This window comes from Oryx dammah, unplaced genomic scaffold, assembly GCF_014754425.2.
Source record: "Oryx dammah isolate SB20612 unplaced genomic scaffold, SCBI_Odam_1.1 HiC_scaffold_9, whole genome shotgun sequence".
Classification (NCBI taxonomy): Eukaryota; Metazoa; Chordata; class Mammalia; order Artiodactyla; family Bovidae; genus Oryx; species Oryx dammah.
This window is the reverse complement of record NW_024070193.1, coordinates 19,040,870-19,068,458: the sequence shown is the minus strand read 5'-3', so window position 1 is coordinate 19,068,458 and position 27,589 is coordinate 19,040,870. Positions and strand designations below refer to the sequence as shown.

At 41.3% G+C, this 27,589-nt stretch overlaps 1 protein-coding gene across 1 annotated transcript in view; it reads left to right on the top strand.

Annotated features, from left to right (window-relative positions):
- Positions 1-27,589, top strand: part of FHIT (fragile histidine triad diadenosine triphosphatase) — a 1,533,474-nt gene that overhangs the window by 1,220,682 nt on the left and 285,203 nt on the right. The window contains exons 5-6 of the mRNA XM_040246531.1: positions 11,155-11,300; positions 12,643-12,672. Coding sequence (XP_040102465.1) covers positions 11,155-11,300; positions 12,643-12,672 — 176 coding nt within the window. The remainder of the gene's footprint in view (positions 1-11,154; positions 11,301-12,642; positions 12,673-27,589) is intronic.

Sequence of the window (27,589 nt, the reverse complement as noted above, 5' to 3'; positions counted from 1 at the left end):
GAAATTCTTCTCCAACTCTTAACACCTAAGAGCATTTTTATGGCATTGTCATTATGTTGTATTCTTATGCCCACGTTGGCACATTATGGATAGATACTTCTGTGTGGCAGTAAAGTTCTTTGTCAGTACTCTCCTCACCATACTTCTTTAAAGTTCACTTGCTTCTGTATATTTCTGGGACCATACCAAGAATACTGAATTTTCATAACAGTGACTTAGAGATGTTGAAAGAGTGAGGAATGATTCCACATTGTTAAGGAAGAGGAAAAAGAGTCTTAGAAATAGTCTTTCCTTTTGCCCTAAATAGAGAATGGCAGATCGTTTGTTTGTATGCTGATATTCTTCCTTCCTGCGTGGCAGCTGTTATTGTTCCTTGTTCAGTTGCTAAATCCTGTCTTTGCAACCCCAAGAACTGCAGCACACCAGGTTTCTCTGTCCATCACTGAACTAGTAAGTCTCTCCCCATTCTTCCCTCCTTATCCCTACCAAGGCCTCAGAGTCTTCTTCAACAGACTGCTCTAAGCAGCTACACAGGTTACTTGGAGTTAGCAGAAGAAAGGAAACCCATTTCATAAACCTGGCGTCTTGAGGGGCATAAACAAGCCTGAAGCTGAAATCCGTGCTTTCACCGTCATAAACCTGGCGTTGTGCTAGGAGAACAGGTGGGGAGCAGAGCCCCCTGCCCCGCTGGCTGGCTTGTTCTAATCCTAGTTCCAAAGACACAGTGACGTTGCTGGTTGGCTTGGAGAATGGAGAAGAGCTTTGAGGTCTCATACTGGCAGTTAAATGCTCTAGTTTATAAGTGACATAGTCACTTTTGCTCATAACTCCTTGGCTGGAATTCCTTCAACTTTACCCAACCATGAGGATCCAGGGGGTATAATCCTCTCACATGCCTAGACCTGACAGAAATAGAAAGAGTGAGCCTTTTGCACCAATGACTGCCATGTCCTATTCAATGTATTTTAATGCTCAGCTTCTCAGTGAATTTCATGAAGCAGAAGGCCCTCTTGCTTTGCTCATATTACTAGGATATGTGCTCTACTTTTTGGTTACAACACAGAACTCTTCAGACATCTATCTCTTGGTATGCGTAAAGGATGCTCAGGATTCCCAAAAGAAGTTCAGTAGACCAAAATTCCTCTGAAACCCTTGTTGTATACAATATTCTACCCCCAAAAAAGTAGTCTTACTATTAAAAAAATATAAGAACAACTGCTTAGTATCTCTCTTTTTTTTTTGAAGTTAGAAATACACACTAGTACATAGTTTATCTTGATGAGTTGTACTGTAATGAAACCTGTTTTACCTCATTTCAGTGTTTCTTAACTTTCTCTGACCACACCAATGCTTTGTTTTCTCTTGTGTACTGTCTATTAACATCTCATGGGAGCAGTGTTCTGTAGTTAACACTCCACCAGGTACCTGGAGACTTCTGTGACCTTGGGAGCCAGTGAAACAGCATGGAGGATTTTCAGGCATGACCCTATTTTAGGTTTTTCCCTTTATTACTGTGTGGCCTTGGATGTGTAGTTTCACTTTCTTTGTTCTCTACTTTTGAATGTGGGAAAATAAGGGTGATACTATCTACCTCAAAGGATTGCTGATTATCACTAGGACATAGTAGGCAGCAAGCAAGGGTTATGTTATTTTTTCCTTGCCTTTCTGATAGTATGTTTTCCCCACATACTTAGTTTAATATAAGCATGCAACTTTTTTTTCTTTTTTCTTTTCCAGTTCCCTTAGGATCATATAGGATTCTTTTCCCTTGAAATATTCACAGAATATGTGAAATTTAAACCGAAGAATCTGCACGAGAATGTTTTCTGGGTGAAGGCTCCTCTTTCATTTTACTTTCTTTTCTTTTTTGGGGGGTTGTTATTGTTGAGGTTTTTGATTTCTTCTTGTTTTTTATTGGGGTACTGTTTTACCGTGTTGTATTAGTTTCTGCTCTACAACAAAATGAATCAGCTCTGTGTGTGTGTGTGTGTGTGTGTGCATGCCCTCCCTCTTGGTCCTCCGTCCCACCCCGCCCCACCCCTCCCCTCTAAGTCATCACACGGCAGTGCACCCACGTCACTCTTAATCTCCCAATTCGTGCCCCCCCACCCCATGTCCTCATACTCATTCTCTACATCTTGTGTCTCTATTCCTGCTTGCAAATAGTTTCATCAGTACCATTTTTCTAGATGCCACATATCTGCTTAAATATAGGGTATTTTCCTCTTTCTGAGGTACTACAGTCTTTTTGACAGACTCTAGATCCATCCATCTCTCTACAAATGACCCGGTTCTCTTTCTTTTTGTGGCTTAGTCCATCATGTATACGTACCATATCTTCTTTATCCACTCACCTGTTGGTGGGCATTTAGGTTGCTCACATGTCCCAGCTACTGTAAACAGTGCTGCAGTAAACAGTGGGGTGCATGTGTCTTTCTGAATTACAGTTTTTTACCCATTCCAGTATTCTGGCATGGAGAATTCCATGGACAGAGGAGCCTGGCAGGCTACAGTCTGTGTGGTTGCAAAGAGTCAGACATGATTGAGAGACTTTCACTCTTCACTTTCTCAGGGTATGTGCCCAGTAGTGAGATTGCTGGGTCATATGATAGTTCCATTTTCAGTTTTTTAAGTAACCTCCATACGGTTTTACACAGTGACTGTATCAATTTACATTCCTACCAACAGTGCAAGAGGGTTCCCTTTCTCTATTCCCTCTCCAGCATTTATTGTTTGTAGTTTTTTTTTTTGTCGGTAGCCTTTCTGACCAGTGTGAGGTGGTAGTTTTGATTTATATTTCTCTAATGATTAGTGAGGTTTACCATCTTTTCATGTGCCTCTTGGCCATCTTCTTTGGATATATGTATATTTAGGTCTTCTGACCATTTTTTGATTGGATTGTTTGTTTTTTCAATATTGAGCTTCAACTGTGAAAGTCACCCATTTAGTTCTCCCTACAAATGTGGCTATCCTCTCTGAGCATCCAAATCAGTGCAGAAATTTTGGGGTTTGCTCAGGGCAGATCTATCACAAAAAAGATATCTGATTCTTCTCCCACAGATGACTAAGGGCTTGTGTCTTTGGCTCAAAGCATTCTCCAGGACACAGCATGAGAATTCTAGAGGACACTTGTGAGATGCTTGCCCTAAGATCGAGGTATGAGCAGAATACTGTCATTATCTTAATTCCATTGTCCTGGAATGTATCATATTCTGGAAATTAAATTTTGTTAAAATTACATTCATGCCATTTATATTTATGGTTGATGAATATTCCATGAAGTCTTCTTTGAGTTACTGAAGTGGATATGTTAATATCCAGTAAAGAAAGGTGTAGCCCAAACTGTCAATATGCTTCTTTAGAATTATATTAGTTAATTTTGGGGGTAATATTTCTACCTTTCTTATTTAAAAAAAAGTCACAGAAGTCCCTACATCGTGAGTAGGAGATGACTTTTGAGATGCCACCTACTTTGATTTAAAACTCTGCAACTGTACTTCTCAACTGTGCTACTTAACTCAAATTAATTGAATCTTTCTTAAAAATACTTCATGGTCATCCTGGTATTGTTTTTTGAAGTGAGTTAATAATTATTTTAAATATTTCAAGGACTAGGATTATTTGTTAGAGCAAATAATTCATTTTACAGGGTCTGTGGAAGTCTGCAGTACAAGCTGGAATGTTCCTTGTTTGTCATTAAACTACATACTGATCTTCGTAGACGAATACAGATTTTTTTAAAATTCGTTCAACTGATTCTTTTGTTCTTAATTCTTCATCATATTATTTGATGCTGACTTACTCCATATTCATACATACACATGCTAATCAGCTTCATCAGAATCAGTAATATTTTGATGGTTCAATTTATTTTAGTGACTTTTCTATTCTGAATCCCTAGAATAGATCAGATATGGAAAAATAAATGGGAGCAAGCCTGAGCAACTCTGAGAATAATATTCTGCTTGTCGTCTTTAATTAATCATCAGAATCCGTACATTTCCATTTCTCTGTCACGACTCTATATTTAAATAGTTCATATTCGTCATGGAAATGCTCATAAGATTATTTTTAAATCATCAGTTATTATCCTTGATGTGCAAATTCCAAACTTATCAAAAATTTTTAAACAGAAATGCAGTAACAATAATGATTATTTGCTGTAGTTGGGATGGTTCTCACTTTTACAGCATCTCATTTTGTTTTCAACTCCACCAGACCTTTGCAATTTTTTTTTTTTTGATTCATGAAGTGGTATGGGAAGCCCCCAGAGAGAATATATGGGTCTCCTGTGACAAGCACACTCCAGTGAGTGGTGACTGCTCAGAGGTGGGGCTTCCTTGGTAGCTCGGTGGTAAAGAACCCAGCTGCCAGTGCAGGAGATGTGGATTCAATCCCTATGTTGGGAAGATCCCTTGGAGGAGGAAATGGCAACCCACTCCAGTATTCTTGCCTGGAAAACCCCTTGGACAGAGGAACCTGGCAGGCTACAGTCCATGGGGTCACAAAGAGTGGGACATGACTTAGTAATTTTTCTGCAGAAGCCTAGCTGCGATTTTTTATACCATATTGGTCTCAGGTTTCCAAAAGAATAACAACAACAAAAACCCTAGAAGTTGCAAAGTCCGTAAAGGCCTGACTTCGGGAAGTCACATAACAACACTCTCATCACCTTCCACTGATCAAAGCAAGCCAAAGGCTGGCCCAAACTCAACAGGAAGGGAAATAGACTCCAACTCTTGGTGAGAGGAGCAGCAAAGTCACTTTGCAAAAGGACATGTAGCATGGGAGGGATTCTTGTATTTTATTGGTGAACAAAGTAGCACAGTATCTTTAGGCATTTCACTTGATTTCTTTCCTGAATTGTGAGTATTCTGAATTGGCTGTGTGTCAGTAAGAGTTCAGCACAGGGCCTGGAATGTTGCCACCTCACTTTAATGTGACAAAAACTCCCTACATGTTCATCCAAAAGGACAGAGACAGTCACTCCTGGACTGGTGGTGAGAGTGGAGAGGAAGAGGGAAAGAAAAGGCATTATCCAGTTTCTGGTAGTCCTTGGTGATACAAATGATGCTATGAGAAACTCAATGGCTCCCAATAATTAGACTGTCTAACAAGCAATGGGATTTTCAGTTCATCTGACAGCCTGACTCATTGACATTGACTGTAATATCTAATCTTCCTCCAATCTGTCAGCCCAAGGGAGCCCAAGATACCTTGAAGAAACTGAAGCTCAAAGATGGAAAAGGGCAAAAACCCAGGCTCTGCATCCCTCTGGCTTGCTCCTGCAGATACGAGATAGGTCTCTTATTCTTGATCCCATTGTTCACAGTTCCCTGGTAGATCAAGGGCATTCTCAAGGCTTCTTCTGCCCAGCACTGAGCCCCCTTCCAGTAGGGTTATATGTCTCCTTTCTTCATTTGAAGCTGAGTTTTTCTCTGGCCCTTGGCAGTTTTGCACAGTATATTTGTATTTCATGAAAAGCATGAATCTCTTCCATGGACAGAAGGACTCTGGCAATGGAGGGCATGCTTTTAATAAGAGGACTCACAAAGGCTGAGGCATGAAACCTATAAAAAGTATAACATCACAAAGCTATACTTAATAACATGGACTTTGGACTCAGCGGGCTTGAGTTGAATTCTACTTTCAGTCTCTTCTGGAGTGTGCTCTCTTGCACATATTTCTTATTTTCTATAAGCTGTAATTTCCTCATCTGAAAAATAGGAATTATAATAGTACTCCACTGATTTGTTGGAAAGATGAAGTCAACGAGAGAGAGAGTACACATGTAAGCAAAACAGTGATTTTGGCCAAAGGAAAAATGCCCGGCAACTTTGATGCATCCATTGCTAGGCCATTTTCAAGGACAAAATATTCTGGTCCAAACTTGGAGAAATACTTTCTGATTTTAGAAGATGGAAATGCAGGACCATACTGAAAAGTGGATCTAAGACCCCTAGTCAGTTCGATCTGCCTCCTCTGTGCTGGTTTCCATCAATAGCATTCATCTGCATCATGGGGCTTCCCTTGTGGCTCAGCTGGTAAAGAAGCCACCTGCAATGTGGGAGACCTGGGTTCTATCCCAGGCTTGGAAAGATCCCCTGGAGAAGGAAAAGGCTACTCCAGGACTCTGGCCTAGAAAATTCCATGGACTGTATAGTCCATTGAGTCACAAAGAATCAGACACGACTGAGCGACTTTCACTTCACTGCATCCTGGTCTTCCCTGGTGGTGCTGATGGTAAAGAATCTGCCCGCAGTGCGGGAGACCCAGGTTCGATCCCTGAGTCAGGAATATCCCCTGGAGGAGGGAATGGCTACCCACTCCAGTAATTTTGCCTGGAGAATCCCACAGAGGAGCCTGGCGGGCTGCAGTCGATGGGGTCACAGAGTCTGATATGACTGAGCAACTAACAGTGCACTTTCTCTGTGTCATAACAGATTGTTAATGCTACATGACAGTTTGAGATAATAGAGAGTGAACCCTTCAAAGCCAGTTACTCTGTTGCATTCATCTTGGCATCCTAGATCTTCACACAAACCCCAGACTGAAAGCAGGCTATAGACGTAGGATGGATGGATGAATGGGTTGCCAGCCAACCCTCTGGTTGGTTCACTCCTATTTGTGAAGTCCACTGTAAATCTCATCTGAACTTAAATGCCTTTGTTGACTTTCTTTAGCTTTGAGAAATCCCTTGGTTGACCACAGGAACTAAATCATGATTGTTGATCTTCTCTTTTTTTTAAAAAAAAAGTTATCACTAAATTAATGTCTATATTTTAGATTATAGGGTGAGGCTAGATCCCATTTGATAATCTTTTTCACAGCCTTTCAGACATGATGAGAACTGGATAAATATATTAAATTTAAGAGTAGATTACCTTCTTGGAGGGTTATCATGCATGTTGGCTGAAAAGTCTCTTCAGAGGTGTTAATTATGTACCAAGAGGACCCAGGAGAAAGGGTGCTCTTATAGCCTATGAGTAATATGGGATTTGCCCACTAACAAGGCCTAAGAGTCTTCAAATTAAATTATGTTGCATCTGTGATATTACCTTAAACCAATTGGCATATAAACAGTGGCAGCAGAATTTTGAGAGCTGTCTGCTCTTTTTCAAGATTAATTTGCTTTCCCTGAGTTGTTTCTCTAGGAATGACATGTAGTACATGGTGCCCACTGTCTTAGGGTAGTCTGCTATTTTCTTCTTTTTAATATGAGAGTTGTGAGTTAATTTTATTTATTTATTCATTAAAAAATTTTTTTTGAACATGCTGGGCCTTTATTGCTGTGTGGGCTTTAATAGATAAAGTTTGTCTGAGACCCTGAGTGTTCTAGGAAGGAACTACTATTTTCCAGGTATAAAAGAGTTTTGTTTTGTTTTGTTTTTAAAGGATTTTACCTTTATAATTTTATTTCCCTTTGGGCTCACATGAAAATTTAGTTTACATTAAAAATGATTTGACATTTCTCTAGCTCTCATCCAACGTTAGTTCTAACCATGCTAGATGTGAAGGGTACACTTCTTTGAATTAAAAACATATATTGCAGACTATTGGAGAAGGCAGTGGCACCCCACTCCAGTACTCTTGCCTGGAAAACCCCATGGACAGAGGAGCCTGGTGGGCTGCAGTCCATGGGGTCCCTAAGAGTCGGACACAACTGAGTGACTTCACTTTCACTTTTCACTTTCATGCACTGGAGAAGGAAATGGCAACCCACTCCAGTGTTCTTGCCTGGAGAATCCGAGGAACGGGGGAGCCTGGTGGGCTGCCGTCTATGGGGTCACACAGAGTCAGACATGACTGAAGCGACTTAGCAGCAGCAGCAGCAATTGCAGACTATCCCAGTCACATGTAGATGATTGTAAAGAAACTGGACATCATCACCATTTGATCAGGATCTTAGTACTCAGAAGTGTTTGATGCAAAGATCTGGTTTGCTAGTTATTCTCTCGTTCCAGCAAGACATATTAAGTATCTCTGGTGGTGTAGGTGGTGGTAAATTAGCAGTAAATAAGACACATGCTTCCCTTGTGTGGAGCTTCCATTCTCATCTGGATACTTAGTAATGAAGCAACAAAAGTGCCAGCTGGTGGCCAGGGCTATGGAAAGATTAAAACAGGGGGATGGGGGAGTGATTACAGGTAGCAGATAAACACCCTAGCAGTTAAATGCTCTTTTGAGAGACTGGCATTCAGATTAGGATCTGAATTAGAAGCAGCCATGGGAAGATCAGGGGGAATTGATCCAGTCAGAACAAATAATCGGAACAAAACCCCCAGATCTAGGAAGGAGCTTAGTGTGTTTGAAGAACAGAAAGAAAGCAAATATCGCAGATGGTTAGTAGACATGGGCTTCCCAGGTGACTCAGTGGAAAGGCATCCGCCTGCCAAGACAGGGGATGCTGTTCGATCTCTAGGTGGGGAAGATACCCCTGGAGGCAGAAATGGCAACCGACTCCAGTATTCTTGCCTGGAGAATCCCAAGGATAGAGGAGCCTGGCAGACTACAGTCCATGGAGTTTCAAAGAATCAGACACGATTTAGCAACTAAACAGCAACAACATAGTATACAGAGAGTGGTGAGGAAAGAGAGACTTGGAAGGTGGGTAAGCACACTCAGGATGCAGCCCACGCTGCGAGGGAGGCTCAGGCTCCGCTCTGGCTATAGAGGAACTGAGGAAAGAAAGATCATTGATCCTGACTTTCTGATGCCCAGTTAGTGCCTGGAATGACCCTAGGGAGTGTGTTGCTGGGCAAGTCTGCTGCTGGCCAGGTCAACGACTCACACTGCACCCAGGGGCTGCCGACCCCCACTGTGTGTAACGCCAGGCCCCATCGCCTCCCTGTAGAGTGACGTGGAGCCCACCCATGTGGGTCATTTCTAGGTTTAGATGCCTGTTTGCCCATCCTCAGGGTCCCAACAGAACAAAGTGATCATACGTATGACCACCAGCCGAAGTAAGCACGTTTGACAGTAAGCTCCATTTCACTTTTTTTTTTTTTTTTTTGCATCAAGATGTGTGTGTGTGTGTGTGTGTGTGTGTGTGCTGCCGTCTATGGGGTCACACAGAGTCAGACACAACTGAAGTGACTTAGCAGCAGCAGCAGCGTGTATGTGTGTGTGTGTGTGATATGCAGATAAGATGACTTTTTATTAAAGGGTTGGGTTGCTGGGAATATTACGTCAGGACAACGTTGCCTAAATGGGTTGATGAAAAATGTTTACCTAAATGAGAATGTGTTAAGTCTGTTTAACTGTTTTGTGACAGGTTGTATTACTAATATTCAGTTAAAATGATAAATGAATATGATATATCACCCTGCAGTTAGGTATACACAAGATAAAATACCTCAATTCAGCCATTTTGGTTCAGTTTCATAAACAGTTGGAGTCATTAAACATTAGGTTAAGCTAAACCTTTAGCATCAGGCAAGCAAAATGAACAGGTTTTGCGATTTTTATGACATTGACGATGAAAAACGTTTTAGACGTTATTCATATTACTAAAGTCACATTAGACACAAAGATTGCCAGGTTCATTCCACCCGTTTTCACAGTCAGTAGTTGTTTAAATAAAATATTATTCCCTTCCCCACCTCCTTGCTGTGTGTAGACATTGCCAACCACAGTAATTATGAATGTTGTTGGAAGCTTGCAAAGTTGTCATCTTGCTGTGGTTTGGTGAAGTCAGAGCCTAAGGGAGGGTGTAAATTAAAGCAGAGAAGAGGAAGACTGGGAAAGGTCTCTCTTAACAACGACCAAAAAAAAAAAAAAAACAACTCAGTGGGAGTGGAGGCTGGCAATCTGCTAAAAGGAAATGAAAGGAAATTCTTCATTTCTAAATGGTTCATTGACCCATGATAATAAAGCAGCCCTACAAAGAAGGATAATTATCTTTTTAAGTGTCAGATGTCCTGTGGGTAAAGGCCTCCCTTCTCTTCTCTTGAAAAATGAACTGAGATTAAACAAATACTCCTTTTCCTAGTTTACCATTGACATGAATTTCCTGGTTATGAGCAAAAGTAATCAGTTTTCCTTTTTTCTTTTTCCCCCTTGTCTTATGGAAATCAAACCTGCCCAGCTGAGCTCAGTGCATTTCCCTCTGGGCCCTGAGTCCTACCAATAGTATGGGGAGCTAAAATGCTTGATATTCTGGTGAGACTAGCAATTGCAAACTTGTGGTTTTATTATGCCCCTTAGCTCCTTGGCTCAAGGCAGAAGCATGCTTCTTTTTTTTAAACAAGAAAAACGAAAGACACAGAAAAGAACATTAGCTTTTTTTCTCCTGCTGGTACCTGAAAAATAAACAAGAAATTCAGTGTAGCTTGTGTGTGTATACGTATGTATGTGTCCATGTCTCTATGTGTATGACCATACATATATGAGTTCAAATACAAAAAGGAAGTGAAATGTTACCGATGATGTGACATTGAATATTTACTTGCTACCCACAAATGATCAAACATGTCTCCGTTTTCTCTACACTCTTGTTTGTTCAGACCGATAATGTAAATATGTTGACTAGTCTGACTAATAGAATACATTAAGATGGTTTCAGTTGCACAATCAGACAACCTAAATTGCTTAACCGTGTGGCACATCTCCTTGTTATATAAATGAAGCTGGCTGCACATTTTCAGAATGTCTATACTCCTTTAAAAAAGAAAACTGCTATTATCTTTTCATTAGCTATTTTTCTAGAGAGATTTTGATGTTAAAGTCTTAACCATGATGCTCTTCATAGAAAGGCCAAATAAATATTCCAGTTGCTTTTCCAACCCAGAGCCTTTGGCTGCTTGAGAAGACTTGAGCTTCAGAATAGAGTTCAGGAGATAACAGTCCAGAATAGATCATGCCTCGTGGCATAATTACTTCAGTCAGCACTTAAGCCTTTTTGAACACTGATGTCTTTTTCTCTTAAAAGAACTTTCTCAGGGCACCACAGCTTCTCCTTCAGAGTATAATTAGCCGTGTTTGTCAGCTCTGTTTGAAGTCCTTGGAGTTCAGTGGTTGGTAAATATTTGTTCTTTTATCCCTTAGCCTTTGTGAGTTCAGGCCCTGGGCCTGATTCAGTGCTAGGGGTATAAACTTCTTGGCGAAAACGTTCCCTAAAGCAAGCAGAATGTACCTTAACAGACCTCACTGGAGATGTCCTCGTGTGTCCCCTCCGGCCAGTGGAGCGCTTCCGAGACATGAGTCCCGAAGAAGTGACTGACTTGTTTCAGGCAGCACAGAGAGTCGGCACGGTGGTGGAGAAGCATTTCCAGGGCACCTCGCTCACGTTTTCCATGCAGGTGAGTATATAGAGAGCTCAGACATTAGTTTTCATCCTTTTCACATTTTCACATTGAACTCTCTCCCATGACAATGTTTCCCCGTTTCGTGCCGTGTAATGCTGGCTTCCCAGGTGGTTCACTGGTAAAGAATCCACCAGTAGATGCAGGAGATTTGGGTTCGATTCCTGGGTCAGGAAGATCCCCTGGAGAAGGGAACGGCTACCCCACTCCAGTATTCTTGCCTGGAGAATTCCATGGACAGAGGAGGCTGGTGGGCTACAGTCCACGAGGTCGCAAAGAGTCGGACTTGACGGAGCGACTGAGCGTGCCATGCAGCCTGACACTGGGTCCGTTAAGGGTTTTCTGTAATATGTCATAAAAAAGAGAAAGTCCAAACAAACTTTTTGGCCAACACAGTAGTTTTGTTTTTCTCCTCTTACGTGATTTCTTTTGTCTGTAGTTTGTCAGCAGTGCAGATCACAACCCATCAGGTTGACTTTAGGACCCACTAATGGATTGAGAACCAACAGGTCTGAAAACCACTGATGACACAGGGGTGCTTCATCTTGGCTACAGCCAGGCACATATTCTCACCCCAAGTAATCTGGGTCCTAGGAGTCGAAAGACTTTCCTAAATTTGCAGAGTTCTAGTTTAATTTTGAAATTTCTGATTTTAAAAACAGTGCTTGCTCTGCTATTCCAAACCAGATGAACACTTACTTTTGCTTTCTATCATGGCTAATGACTGGATTTGTTTGCTTATTTTCAACTATTTCAACAAATAGTTTTGTCAGAATAGCTTCAGAAATCCCAGGGGAGAACCCAGACTAGGGAAAAAGTCCAGCTAGAATAACACTTCCACCTTTTCTCTCAAGGTCAGAACAGCCAGGAAGGGCCCACTTTCCCTGCTGTTGCCAGGTGAGAGCCCATATTCTTGCTCAATAGATTATGTTTATAGCAGATTTCCTAAATTGAGACTTAAAGTCATCAGACATTAATTAAACTACATCTGATTTAAAGATAACCAAAAGGTATGATACTTCACCTTCCCAAACATTTCCAGTCTTCCTTTAATGCAATTAAAACCATAGCCAAAAGCAAAGAGCATGAAAAGTAGGAAGGGGGTTGGCTCACTGGACAATTTGTATCATTTTTATATATAACTTCTCACTCTCAGACAGAAGTAGAGAACTGTCAGTTTCCACACATTTGAAGCTCATGGTCCCCATGAGGAAACTATATAAATTAACACACAATGAAATTGGATCTAAATTATTAATGGGCGGTATTTCTGAATAAGCAGGAGATACCATCTATCTGTTCTCACCTCCTTTTTTTTGTTTTGTTTTCCTATTTCTAGGATGGCCCCGAAGCCGGACAGACTGTGAAGGTGAGTGCTTATTATGTGCATACAAATTAATAGGGGGTGATTATGAGAACTAATAAAAAATCACACTGAGTCATTTAGAGCACATTACTGTTTCACTATGTTATCTTCGAGGTCAGAGAGACCCTCGGCGTTAGAGCCATAAATCCTGACATTATAAACTTTGCCAAGCAATATGTTTCCCATTAGTTTACAAGACATTTACCTTTTGTAGTAAAATTATTATTGTCCAAGTGCTCAAACAGAAACTAAATCATGGAGTTCTGAAGTGCAAGCCAGAGTCCAGGGAGCTCATGGGAGGTGGTGTCTAGGAAGCAGCACAGATACCGGGCTTGGATTGCTGTGTCTCCTGTGAGGCCCGGGCGCCTCTGACAGCCTCTGGTTCTCTATGGCATGTATTGTCGCTCTGCTCATGTTGAGCAGAGGGCTTGCTCATGTAGTGGCCCCACATTTGGGTTGTCCCCTCGCTCCTCGGCCTGTGTTCCCCTCTGTTCTCTTTCTCTCCACCCACACACCTACTCTTTTCCTCCCTTGGTACTTAATACCAAAGGTCAGTGTGATATAGTCAGTAGAGCTCAGAAATGGGTTTTAAGTGTGCCAGAAGAGGGAAGGAGGATTTATTAGGAGAGTCTCTGCTTTCTTAATAAAATAAAAGAATGGAATCTTGGATGAGTCTGAAGCTGAGTTTCAGTCTCCTTCATACAAATGCAAATTCCTATGCAGTTAGTTCCTAAGCCAAAATCATAGAAAAGTTCTTTTCTTTTTTCCCACCTCCATGTTAGAAATCAGAAGCAAGTCTAACTGGGGTGTTAATGTTACATTTTTGTGAAATAAGGTTTTATGGCTTTGAGACTGGCTGTGAGCAAGTAAGGTAATGCTTGGTTCCAAGCAATGCCAAATAAACTTAATGCGCCTTTGATGCTCATCTGCGTGTGGCTGTAATGCTTAACACAGCTACCACGGGGCTTCTAACACAGAATCTCTGGGAAGTTCTTTAAGGAGCAAATGTAATTCCTTATGATAAAAAAGAGCTTAGGCTTACTCCAGACACACAGTGTGATAAAGATGGAATTCTCAGCTTTTCTCAGCCTCTGTGCCTGGCTTCCAAATATGCAAATGATAAAAAACAAAAAGCCCCACAACAGTCTAATAGGAGTAGCTTCATTTTGAAATTGTTTTTTTGAAATACAGAGACCCAGTTGCTAGACTTTTTTAAAAAAATCAATATTCAAATATAAATCCCCAAACTAGCAGATGAGTTAGATGCTTACTCCGTGCAGTATCTATTTAATGAAAGTCCTTCAGCCATTCACAGTAACACTGGAAAGGCATAGGAGTAACAGGGGAGAAATTCAGACCTTGTCAAGAGGCGGGCACAGGTTGATGGAGTGTACAAAGGATACACAGCTGAAATGTATATGAGTATATAGGTTATATGATCTCAAAATGGTATTTCAGGATTCTGAATGGAACATTAAAATATTTCCTAGACAAGCAGGCACTGAATAGAGACAAAAAGTAGATTAGTGGTTACCAAGGGCTGTAAGAAGAAAGGAATGGGAAATGAGTACTGAGTGAGAGTTTCTTTTGGGGATGATTAGTGGTGGGATTAGTGGTGATAATTGTGCAACATTATGAATATTTTTAAAACCTCCTGAACTGTGCTTTTGAAAATGGTAACTTTTTGTGTTATTTGAATTATATCAATAAAAATTACAATAAAACTTTAAAAAAAAAAAGGCAAAAAAACCCCAACAAGCATCAAATCTTGTACGGCTGACTACCATGGCTATAGACTCTCTGACTCTAGTAGTGACTACTTATAGCACTCAGATATAAATTGTTGAATGTGGTTCTTATCATTATTACCATTGTATTTTAGCTTAAGCTGTTTGTTTGCTTTTAGATTACAGTTTCTGGAATTTTTTTTTATTTTTCTTTACAGTTTTTGGTAGATTATATTCTTTTGGACATCTTTCAGTTGTTTCCTATGTGATCACAGGCTTTCTCCCATATGAATTAGCTGGGCCATCTCAAACCCTTTGTGTAATGTTAAATGGCTAAAAGAAGCCATCCACATGCATTTGACCCTTGAATAACAGAAGTGAGGGTTCACTTATATGGGCATTTTTTCAGTAGTAAATACTATAGCAATACAGATCAGTGGTTGGTGGAATCTGCGGATGCAGAAGTGCTTGTATCTGGGCTGACTATAAATTGTACATGGATTTTCCACCTCGAGGGAGGTTTGGAACTGTTAACCCCCAGGTTTTAAGAGTCAGCTGTACATACAACTGGGCTTCCCCAGTGGCTCAGCAGTAAAGAATCTACCTGCGACACAGGAGACATGGGTTCGATCCCTGGGTCAGGAAGATCCCCTGAAGGAGGGCACGGCAACCCACTCCAGTATTCTTGCCTGGAGAATCCCAGGGACAGAATCCCTGGTAGGCTACAGTCCATGGTGTCACAAAGAGCTGGATGTGACTAAATTGCCTGAGCATGCACGTACATACAACTATAATCTCCGTGGATGACCAAGTTTTGAAAACTGTCCTTTTAGAACAAACCTATGGATCAAAAGTTGTCTAATCTATTTTTTCTAAGTACGATTCTTATACTGCTGCTGCTAAGTCGCTTCAGTCGTATGCTACATACCTAAGAATTACTTTTCATGTTGGGAACGCATGTACACCCGTGGTGGATTCATGTCAATGTATGGCAAAACCAATACAGAATTGTAAAGTAAAATAAAATAAAATAAATTAAAAAAAAATAGAAAGGTTGATTCCACTTTTATTCTAAATCTACTGATTTAGCATCTTTGTGTTTGGGGCTTTTGCGTCTTCACTGTTAACATGCGCATCCTATGAGTCTTCTCAGATTGTAGATATTTACTAGTGTTGCTGTTCCACAGTGATAAAATAGTACGCAGTGGTGGCCCCATCACCTTGACCCAAGGAAGCTAGAAGTCAGCCCTGCCAGAGTGCAAAACTGCACCGTCAATATTTAGCTATTGGGTTTTGGTTTTTCAATTATTTATTTATTATTACTTTTGGCTGCACTGAGTCTTCGTTGCTGTATAGGCATTTCTCTAGTTGCAGTGGGCAGGGGCTACTTTCTAGTTGTGGTGCAGGACTTATTGCGGTAGCTTCTCTTGTTGCGGTTCTTGGGCTCGAGAGCACAGGCTCAGTAGTTGTGCTGCTCGGGCTTAGTTGCTCTGTGGCATGTGGGATCTTCTCAGACCAGGAATTGAATCCGTTTCCCCTGCATTGCATGGTGGATTCTTAATCACTTAACCACCAGGGAAGCCCCTAGCTATTGAGTTTTGAAAACAAAATCTGACTGAGCGTTTCAAATATTGAAATTCACACAGTCGAACATTATGAGGCAGTATTTGACAACCTGCCATGGAAACCGCAGTGGCTGTTTTGTTCATCTTTGCTTCTGTCTCTTGATATGCCACCTAATGCCTGGGTTATAAAGCATTTTTGTCTCACTCTGCGTGGTAATAGCAATAAGCCCAGTAATGGTCTCTTCCTCTGAAGCAACCGTTGTTGTTAGTGGAGGTGCACCGCTGAGTGAGCCTCTTGAACATGGTGCCCCTTTAGGATTTTTTCTTTTGTGGGCTTTACATTCTTCTTTGCAAAGAACAAGGTGGACTAGCCTACTCAGAGAGGCATTTGTGACAGGAAAGGAAAATATCGAATGAAAAAAGTGACCTCTTCTCAGCTGATTATTCACTCTCCCATTTGAGTTTAAAATAAGAGGGCACCGTTATCCACCAGGTGATTGGTGAAGCCATTTGAATATCCTCCAGGCTTAAGAAATGATCCCTGTTTTCTGGCCTCCAACCATGCACCACCATATGCATCTGTTGATACATATCCCCACGTACCAGGGGCTTCCTATGTCATGCTAGTGGTAAAGAATCCACCTGCTGATGCAGGAGTCACAGAGATGAGGGTTCGATCCCTGGATTGGAAAGTTCCCCTGGAGTATGAAATGGCAACCTGCCCCAAATTTTTGCATGGGAAATTCCATGGAGAGAGAAGCTGGTCCACGGGACCACAGAGTCAGATACAACTGAGCAACTGAGTGCACAGCACCTCCTCACGTACATATACAACCAGATGTTGCTTTATCATTATTAGCCCTCCCAGACACCCCCTCCCATCTGAAGTAGCCCTCCTAAGCCCCACACTCCCTATCCTGTTTGCCTTTGTCAACTAAAACCAAAACCCCATAACCTAAGTTATGTTTTATTCTGAGACCCTACTGAGGACTGTAGCCTGGGAAGACAGCCTCTCAGATAGCTCAGATGAACTGTTCCAAAGAGATAAAAAAGAAACCAGGATATATAGGAGTTATTCTGGAAAAAAATGTAGTAGAACATCAAAAGATTACTGATAATCACACCAAAAAAACCCTTCATCTCAGGGTAATGATTTTGCTGCTTTTTCTATGTATAGGAAGGTGCAAGAGTCTGGCTTGTTGAAATCATCCCTTTGATTACTATCAAGGGCCAATATCCACTTTTTGTCCTTCCTGAATTCCCCTCAGGGTGCACTGTAGGAGCTGCTGCAATAGCTGATGGCTTAATGGCAGGCAAAGTTTTTTGTCCAGGCCTTATTTGATTTCCTTCAGGGTCTTCTTCCCTGTCTTTTATTTCTTGCTATGTTACTTTTTTTTTCCCTGTACCGTATTGTTTCTTTAGTCCCTGGAGAATGTAAGCTTCATGAGAACCTGCATTTTGCCATTGTTTCCTGTGGCTCTTGGGTGGTTTAGGGAGGAGGGTGGAGATGCTAATGATAGAACAAATCTATACTCCTAACTTGCAGAAGCAGATGATGTGTTGTACAATGTGGAGGTGTGGGTTCTCTGGAGTTTCTATCAAGAGTTTCCCTTATTCTGCCATCACTGACAAAGACCAGAATTTCCACTAATCCAATTCCCAAATCATACTCGAAAATGTAATTTCGACCAGCCACATCATTAAGGCAATGTTCTGTCCTTTAAAAGAGATGCTACTGAGTAAGTTTAATGTGAGCTTTTAGAGCAATTACTATGTGCATCTTTAGGTGGGAGAGCGCTTTAGGTGTATTAAAGAGAGAGATTTATGGCAGGCAGGTAATTTAGAATTTTATAAGAGCTATTTATAAAATATGCTTGCTTACACTCTTCTGTGTTTATGGTGCTTGAATCCTCTACTTAGATATTTAATTTTATAGTGTTAATGCTGTGGTAAGTGTCTCTTATTAACTATTGATACATTAGTGATTCCTTTTTTGGATAGCTTTCGGAAGAACAAAGAGAGAAATTCTTCAAATAAATGTGATTTACAAATTAAAATAGCAATGAACAAGCTCTCCATTCACTGAAGAGTTTCTTAGGTCCCTTCCACAAGATTTGCTAATCTTTGCAATTCATGAACTTAGAGGACATTTTAGCTCTAAGTAAAGTCCAGGAGCTAATACACTTTGACATCAGTAAGAGGCTCTATAGAAGTTTTAGCTTTATGAGTTTGGGCCAGCCTCTTAGCCTCTATGAACATTTATTTCCTCATATTTCAAATGGGGGGAAACCCTAGCAAATATATGGAGTGATGATGAGAAGAAACCAATATGAAGATGGGAATAGAATGCCCAGCCCATCACATCTTATTCCTAGGGCCTTATGCATGTTTCTTTCTTTTTTTTAATTACTTAATTAATTAATTTTTGGCTGTGCTGGGTCTTCATTGCTTTGTGCGGGCTTTCTCTAGTGACATGCTGCTGCTGCTGCTAAGTCGCTTCAGTCGTGTCCGACTCTGTGTGACCCCAGAGACGGCAGCCCACCAGGCTCCCCCATCCCTGGGAGTGGGGGGCTATTCTCTAGTTGTGGTGTGCGGGCTTCTCACTGTGATGGCTTCTGCAGAGCACAGGCCCTAGGGCATGTGGACTCAGTAGCTGCCTCTCTAGGGTTCTGGAGTGCAGGCTCAGTAGTTGGGGCACACAAGCTTAGTTACTCCAAGACATGTGTGATTGTCCCAGACCAGGGATCAAACCCATGTCCCCTGCAATAGCAGGCATATTCTTAACTGTTGGAACCACCAGGGAAGTCCATGTTTTTGTTCATTTTAATCTTACTCTCAGTTTTCTTGTCCTTAAGACAGGCTAAGTTGTCACTTTATGAGACTGTTTGTGGTATACAGGTTATTTGCAGCCCTGTCTAGTTCATTTATTCACACAGTAAATTCTCTCACTATTAATTACTGCCTTTTAGCTTACATTCTTGGGGGGAAAAAAACCACTTTGTTCTGATCATATCACTTGCATAGCTTGAATATCTGGTTTGAACTTACAAAATTGACCACTTGAACATTCAGACATCTGCCTTATTACTTGGGGTATGAAATCTCAGCCCCGATCATTTTCAACGTCTGCTGTATCCCTTGGTGGTAATGAGTAAGCTGTGCTCCTGAACCAACAGTGTGCTTCACCATGGCTTTAAGTAGGCTTCAATAGAACAGAAACCTGTCTGCCCCCTCTGCTGGCTGAGTAGGTCTGATGTGAGATCTAGGGCACTGCATTTTAACAGACACGGTCAGTGATGTTCAAGTACAGGTCTCTCCAGTGCAGAGCCACTTAGCAAAGAAGTGATGGGATGTGGAGGGATGGGATGTGATAGCAGCTTGCTTTCCAATCCAGAAGAATTCTTCATATTTGGTGTGCAGAGAAAGGAGAAACCAACATCTTAATCAAAATGATGCTTACTTGACTGGTATTTATTATTTTCATCTGGAAAGAAATTTCATGAGAGCTATAATCTGCCAGAGAACTTTTATCATTTGATTAAAGCCATGAGGAAAATCACTTTGCCTATGTTTATATCTAATGCCTGTGTCTACTGCTGAAGAATTAGTACCTTCAGGATGCAATCACTTTTATCTTCTGCAGTTGCCTTATAACTTGTATCTCTGCTCTGAAAATGAACCCAGTTTGCCTGAGTTTGGTAAATCGAAATTGAGTTTGGTGTTCAGGGGATGGGTTGGGTGTACAGGTGGGAGTGGACACCTCCAAGCTCATCCTTCCCCTTGACTTTCTTTCCCTGCCTGGTGATTTGGAGGCAAAAGCCCTCATCCCTGGCTTTCTAGGCAGGAGAAGGGAAATGAGCCTGTCTTTCCCCTGTGGGAAAGTTTCTTTCTTCTTTCTTTCTTCTTATAAACCCTTTCTTTCTCCTTCTAAACCCTTAAACCCTCTTCTAAGTGAGTATCAAATCACTGAGTTTTTCCATTTCTACTTAGTTCATCTTGAACCGCATTTGGGTCAAAGCACTGAAAGGAAAATTAACCAAACTCTCTGGTCTTCTTCCATTTCTATTTGTTAATTTTCCCCCTGTTCTCTTAAACTCAAGGGCAGCTTCGGTAGATTGGAGGGGAATGCTGCAGATGGAGTGAGGGTGCAACGGAAATGTCATCTGGACTACACTCCTGTTGAAGAGGGAGGACTCTGGAGCCAGATGGCCTGGTTTCCTTCCCAGAGCTATCACCTATCATTTCTATGACTCTGGCAAAAGTCAACCTTTTTTAGCCTCATCTATGTATAAGGTTATAAAATGGGGGTCTTAATAGTATCCTGCCTCATTGGGGTGTTGTGAAGATCAAACAGATTATAATACATGTAAATGTCTTTGACATAGCACTTGATACACAGGAACGTCTCAATAAATATTTGCTATTAGTTTGTAATTTTCACTTAATCCTCATGAGTCTAAAAATAGGGCATTGATAGTTTATACTTAGACTAAGGTTTGTGGAGGCAGTCACTTAACAACAACACAAGTTACAGATAGGAGAGCTGGGATTCAAACCCAGGCTTGTCTGAAAGCCTGATTTTCCATTGTATCATCTGAGCTGATCCTCAGAACACCTTGCACTCAGTTGCTGTTGTTCAGTTGCTGAGTTGCGTTCCACTCTTTGTGACCCCATGGACTGCAGCACACATCTTCCCTGTCCTTCACTGTCTCCCAGAGTTTGCTCAGACTCATGTGCCTTGAGTTGATGATGTCATCCAACCAGTTCATCTTCTGTTGCCCACTTGTCCTCTTGCCTTCTATCTCTCCCAGCATCAGGGTCTTTTCAAATGAGGTGGTTCTTCACATCAGGTAGCCAGATTATTGGAGCTTCAGCTTCAGCGTCAGTCCTTCTAGTGAATTTTCAGGGTTGATTTCCTTTAGGATGGACTGCTTTGTACTCTATAAGCATAGCCAAAGGTACCTAAGGAGATGTTTTGTAAATATTTTGTCTCCCTCGACGCAGATTCATCTGCATTATTTTTCTCTGCTTAGAATAATGTGACTTCCATCTAAAACTACCCAGGGGACTCTCTCTGTAATTTTATATACAGGTGAAGGTTAACTAACCTAAATGCTACTCTGTTGCTGGATGTCAGTTTACAGCAGAATTATATGTTTTAGATGTTTAATTTTTCATTAGTGCTACCAAACAAATTCCTTTAGTAATTGGAGGTCCTGACATATAGCAAAGTGCGTATTGGCTGTTAAATTTATTTGGGCATCTGTGACACAAAAATGTGGCAAATATTTTGATGCTTTCTTAATGTCAGTGTTTTACAGGTTTCGGTGGACTATCTTTTCCACCTGATGCTCAGAGTTTGGGGGTTTATTTTACTCACTGTCAAATCAAATATACTGTGAAAGGCAAAGTGCTTTATAGACCTTAAAGTGCTACATAAATGTAAGGCATTATTATTCAGACTCACCTTCTTCCCTCTGTTGATGCAGTTGGGGCACTTATTCTCTGTCATTTTGCTGTGAAATACTAGGTGCTAAGTACTAGTAATCACTGAAGATACTATTCTCTCACTATTTTACTGTATATGTTTCAGGTCTAGGACAAAATTCTCTAACTCCATGTAACCACTTCATTTTAAAGTTTTAAACCTGTGACATCTAAATAACTGGCTTGGGTAAAATGTTTATTTTGTTAAAAAATAATAAGTAGTTAAACTTGTTCCAATGAATCCTGTGACAAGGATTGAATAGTTTCGACTAAATATGAGTGGTCAGTTCAGTCTTCTCAGATGATTAATTTGTTACAGGCCACATTCAGTTCAGTTCAGTCACTCAGTCGTGTCCGACTCTTTGCGACCCCATGAACTGCAGCGTGCCAGGCCTCCCTGTCCATCACCAACTCCCAGAGTTCACTCAAACTCACCTCCATCGATTCGGTGATGCCATCCAGCCATCTCATCCTCTGTTGTCCCCTTCTCCTCCTGCCCCCAATCCCTCCCAGCATCAGAGTCTTTTCCAATGAGTCAATGCTTCACATAAGGTGGCCAAAGTACTGGAGCTTCAGCTTTAGCATCAGTCCTTCCAAAGAACACCCAGGACTGATCTCCTTTAGAATAGACTGGTTGGATCTCCTTGCAGTCCAAGGGACTCTCAAGAGTCTTCTCCAACACCACAGTTCAAAAGCATCAATTCTTCGGCTCTCAGCTTTCTTCACAGTCCACCTCTCACATCCATACCTGACCATTGGAAAAACCATAGCCTTGACTAGATGGAGCTTTGTTGGCAAAGTAATGTCTCTGCTTTTTAATATGCTGTCTAGGGTGGTCACAACTTTCCTTCCAAGGAGTAAGCGTCTTTTAATTTCATGGGTGCAATCACCATCTGCAGTGATTTTGGAGCCCAAAAAATAAAGTCTGACACCGTTTCCCCATCTATTTCCCATGAAGTGATGGGACCAGATGCCATGATCTTCGTTTTCTGAATGTTGAGCTTTAAGCCAACTTTTTTGCTCTCCTCTTTCACTTTCATCAAGAGGCTTTTTAGTTCCTCTTTACTTTCTGCCATAAGGGTGGTATCATCTGCATATCTGAGGTTATTGACACACCTTAAATACAGAGCAGGGAATGAAAGCCCCTAAAATATAGGTGCTTTGGTTGAAACTGGACATTTCCAAAAAATTAATTAATGAATTAAAAATAAAGGAAACTGGACATTTCAGCTCACACAGATCCAGACAAAACTGAAAACATTTGTTTCAGTACTCAGTAAAAATAATAAAATATAAAAGGAGACGTCTGTTCGAGTGTGAAATGTGTGGGTCTATATATTGCCTAGTGAAACAGGTAGCACTGTGTTGAGATGCGCTTGGAGTTCAGGGCCAGGTGGAAGGAGCACCCTGGACAACCCACCTTTGGGACCTTTCACTGCCTACCTAATATGGTCCTTGTTTTCCATTATATTATTTATATTTTATGAAGAAATGTAGGAAACCATCTCTATAAGTTTTATTTCACAGGCATCCCATCAGAAGAACTTTCTACTGGGGCATGATTCTGCTCATCCATTCTTTCTTCTCTGTTTATCTTAAGCACATAACTAGTGCTCAGCCTTCCTATGTTCAAATCTCTGATTTTGTTGTTCAGTCGTTCAGTCATCTCTGACTCTTTGCAACCCCATGGAACATAGCACATCAGGCTTCCCTGTCCTTCACCATTTCCCAGAGTTTGCTCAAACTCATGTCCATTGAGTTGATGCCGCCATCTAACCATCTCATCCTCTGTCACCTCCTTCTCCTCCTGTCCTCAATCTTTCCCAGCACCAGCATGTTTTCCAATGAGTGGGCTCTGATGATGGGGCCCCTAAAAATGTTTTTTGAAAAGACCCCAATTGATTATGATGGTTACACAGATTTATGAACTGCCATTTTATTTGTGTACCTAAATATGTTTTGATTCTCAGTCTGTGTGACCTATACTTGCAATTGATTCTGGTGGTTACCCAGATTTATGAACTGCTGTTTTATTTGTTTAATATTAATATGTTTTGATTCTTGATCTAGATGACCTAGATTTGATTCTTATTCCCAAATTCATCCTGAGTTATTGTTTGTCCTTTATGCCAAAGCCATTACTAAAGTAATTCTCGAGGCTTAAAAAGCAGCTGGAAGACTTAAGTGTTTGATGACCAAGCCTGGGTTGGAGGGAAGGCAGGGTAATGAATAATAGACATGGCAAGGTGCAGAAGCACATACATGGAAGAATTCAAATAATGACCTTTCTAATGACATCTGAGTGAAAAACACTGGGTTGGTGAGAATGTGTAATGGCTGTGGGGCCAAACACAGTGAGAAATTCTCCTCCAATTAATTCATGAAGTATGTTAGTGCTGAGAAAGGATAGTTTTGAAATTTTAACCTGATGTGTCATGAAACATCAATCCTACACCTCCAGTCTCATAGCAAATCCTCTTGCTGGAAGAGCTGCTCATCCACCAAGATGAGGGAAAGAGAGACGTAAATTGCTAGGAGCCTTCTGAATCAGATTAATCCCACACTGCAGAGGGAAAGGAGGAAAATGATGGTTTGCAATTCTTCTGGGCTCATTCAACATAAAGATAATTGTATTCAGCTCTTGTAATGAAAACCCACATTTCTTTCCCCTGTAGTTTTGAATACGCTTTTCTTGTTCCTGATGTTACATGAAAAATAAACATGAAGTTGTTTAGGACGTTGACCTTGCCTAAAGTGGTTTAGAAGAATAACCAACATAGAGTGAACAAAGTGAACTCATCACATATTCTTTTACTTTGTGGCAAAATCCATTTATCTAATGTTCATATTCACATCTCTGCCCCCTGCCCCAGGGTCTGTGTATCAGCGTTTGGTCCCTGAAAAAAAATTTTTCTAGTCGTACTTTTGAGATGGGTGCCCTGAAAATCAACCCAACAGGACCTTTTATTTGTGTTTCCATTCTTCTGTTGGTTATAAATGGTATGAACTCCCAGATGTAACCAAGTTCCAGCAGGGTAATTTTGAGGACACTGTTTAATCTTAGAAGGAATAAATGTGATTCTAAGCTCAGCTCTTCTGTCACATGACCAGGGATGAAACTCATTCTTGAGGAAGAACTTCAGAGCAGAGGATGACTCAGAGAACCCCAGACAGGCATGTGGCCTTGCAAGTCACGTAGTATCTCTACTTTCCCGTGAATGACCCCCTTCTGTAGACTTTAAATCAGTCCAATGTCTTTCTCTACACCTGGGAACCCAGTGTGCTCTACAGTAGCTGCTTCCAGGGTGGAACTGCTCTGCTTTGTGATTGAGGGTGAGGATTCCCTCACTGCCAACAGTATCCTGTTACAGCCTCCCAGGAAATGAACATCCTGCCTGCTCATGCTTTTATATTGGGTTGCCCAAAATGTTCGTTTGGGGTTTGTCCATAACATCTTACAGATAAACCTGAATGAACTTTCTGGCCAACCCAATATCTAGGCTTCATTCTTTATTTGTTCATTGCCTACTGTGTTCCACATATTGATACAGGTCCTGGGAGAACAAGAAGAATGAGACATAGTCCTTGTCTGTCTTTAAGGACAGGTAAAGTGAGGGCTATAAGAGAGGAAGACTAAGAAGGTTGTAGAAGTTGGATATTGTTGTTGTTTACCCACTAAGTCCCATCTGACTCTTTGTAACCCCATGGACTGTAATCCCCCAGGCTCCTCTCTCCATGGGATTCTCCAGGCAAGAATACTGGAGTGGGTTGCCATTTCCTTTCCAGGGGAACTTCCTAGCCCAGGGATTGAACCCATATCTCCTGCATTGCAGGAGGATTTTTTACCACTGAGCCACCAGGGAAGCCCGGAAGTTGTATAGTTCATATTAATTCCTTCTACCTGTGTTGATTTGGTACCTACTATGTTTCAATACTTCAGGGAACTGGGATACAATGAGAGGAAAGACTGCCAAGGAATAACACTCAGCTTATTGTCTTTCTCTACATGAAAATGAACAAGTGAAATAATTGCAGATTTTGAGGAGTTTTAGAAAGGCTGTAAATGGTGCTGCAAAAGAGGAGAACATAGGGAGAGGGAGGGGAGAGGGGAATGGGGGGATGGGCTGCTTCAGGTAGGGTAGTCAGAGCAGGCCCACTGCAAAAGTGACCCATAAATTGAGACCTGAGGAAGGAGCAGAGTCCAGCCAAGGAAAGATCTGGGGAGGAAAAAACTTCTGAGCCAAGGAAACAGCAGCAGAGATGAGCTTGGCAAAGTCAAGGAGGTTGCTGGAGCCTGGGTGGGCAGGGCTTCAGGGTGGAGAGAGAGGTGATGATGGAAGATACGTTTGAAGAGATGAGCAGAAGGATTGTTCTACCAGCATAAGTACATACAACACCACTGTAAGGAGTCGTACTTCTATTTCTAATGTACCTATTCTTTGGATTGTATTCTATGGACAGAGGGTATTTCACATGTGCTCAGTATGGTGGATCCTTTAAAGTGATCTGGCTTTCAAGTTTCTAGGAAGTTGAATAGTTTGGTGTCATATCTCTTTTGGGCACTGCTTGTCTCCCCAGAATACTCTCCATACTCTGCTATTTAGCAGCCAAGGAGACAGGATGTATGCAAATCCATCTCTAGCTCCAGGTGCTCACCTCATGTAGTTAATCCAGAGGATGGCAAGTTTTTTCATAAAAGCCCAAATGGTCAACATTTTAGGCTCTGAGGGCTTGATGATCTCTGTCACAATTACACGATTACCTTTATAGCACAAAGGCAGCTCTTCAAAGTATGTAAATGGATTTGTAAAAATGGGTGTGCCTATATTCCAATCAAACTGTATTTGCAAAAGCACAGTGAGCAAGTTTTGGCCCAGGGGCTACCCATCCCTGGCTTTAGCCACCTCTTTGCCACAGCGATGACTTTGATTAGCCTGACCTAAGTCACTTAGAGAGTAGAATTCCCTCGGCTTCAGAAATGGCTGTTTCCGGCTCCTGGAGGATTTGTGGAAAGGGATACTTGTAAATAAGAAGGCACTGAGCCTGACGCTGCTGGCCACCATCTTAGTATTCCCAGGATTCCAGCCTGCTTTAGAATGAACCAGATGCTGAGGCCCGAATGGCACAGATGGAAAGAAGCTGGATCCTTGGTCCCATGAGTGAGGGTTCTGAATTAACCAGCCCTGAATCCTGTACGACATCTAGACTTTTTGGTTACATGATTTAATAAAGTCCCCATCTTGTTTCATCCAGGAAGACTTGAACTTTCTGCTACTGTCCATGAAAACCATCCTCCATTTGATCATCTCCTCTAAAATATTCAGTTATTGTTACTCCTTAGTATGCTTAACTGGCAGTTTGAGTCAACAATTTCTAAAGTGTTTCTGCATATCTGCAATACTCATCAGATGCCAGTGGGGATTGTGGAGTGAAAGTCTGCGAATCAATGGCCTAGAAGAGCTTAACTTCCCAAAGGCTCCCTTTAGTGCATGACCACAGGGTAATTCCATTAACTTTAATGACTGGTGCTGTACAAAATGGGCCCTGTTAGTCTATTCTTCCCCTTCTTTCTGTGTTAAATCTTCTCCTGCAGCTAATTCTTCAGGGTAAGGTATGTGCACCGATGCCATTCATTCCTTGGCCTTTATTAATATATGCAGGACTCTCTCAGGGAAGGAGTGCTAAGTGAGTACATTAAAAATGAATCCACTGCCCCATTTGTGGACTGTGAGAAAACCCCAGAGTCAGGGACATCGATGGATTATTATTGATTGTTCTAAGATCCAATAAAATCATAAATATGGCTCAGAACAATGACTGTGGCCACATTAGCAAATTATCAAATCCATAACTTGCTTCTGAGCCTGGCCTCAGAGATTTAAATAAAGTGCCAGCGGGTAGAAAGTTGTATTTTAGGAATGTGACAAACCAGGGCTAGGAGAGAGAAATTTATGATTTAATTTGCTGTGCAATCTAATTGAGAATAACTATTAGATTTTCTTTAAAGTGAACTTTGATTAGGTTTTAGGTGTCAGAAATAAACTGGAGATAGGGGTCAGTTTACACTTTTCTGGGAGTCTGTCGGGAGGGGAAAAAAAAGGTTTTCATCGCAAGGAATGACTTTCCTGGGTGACCTTGCAC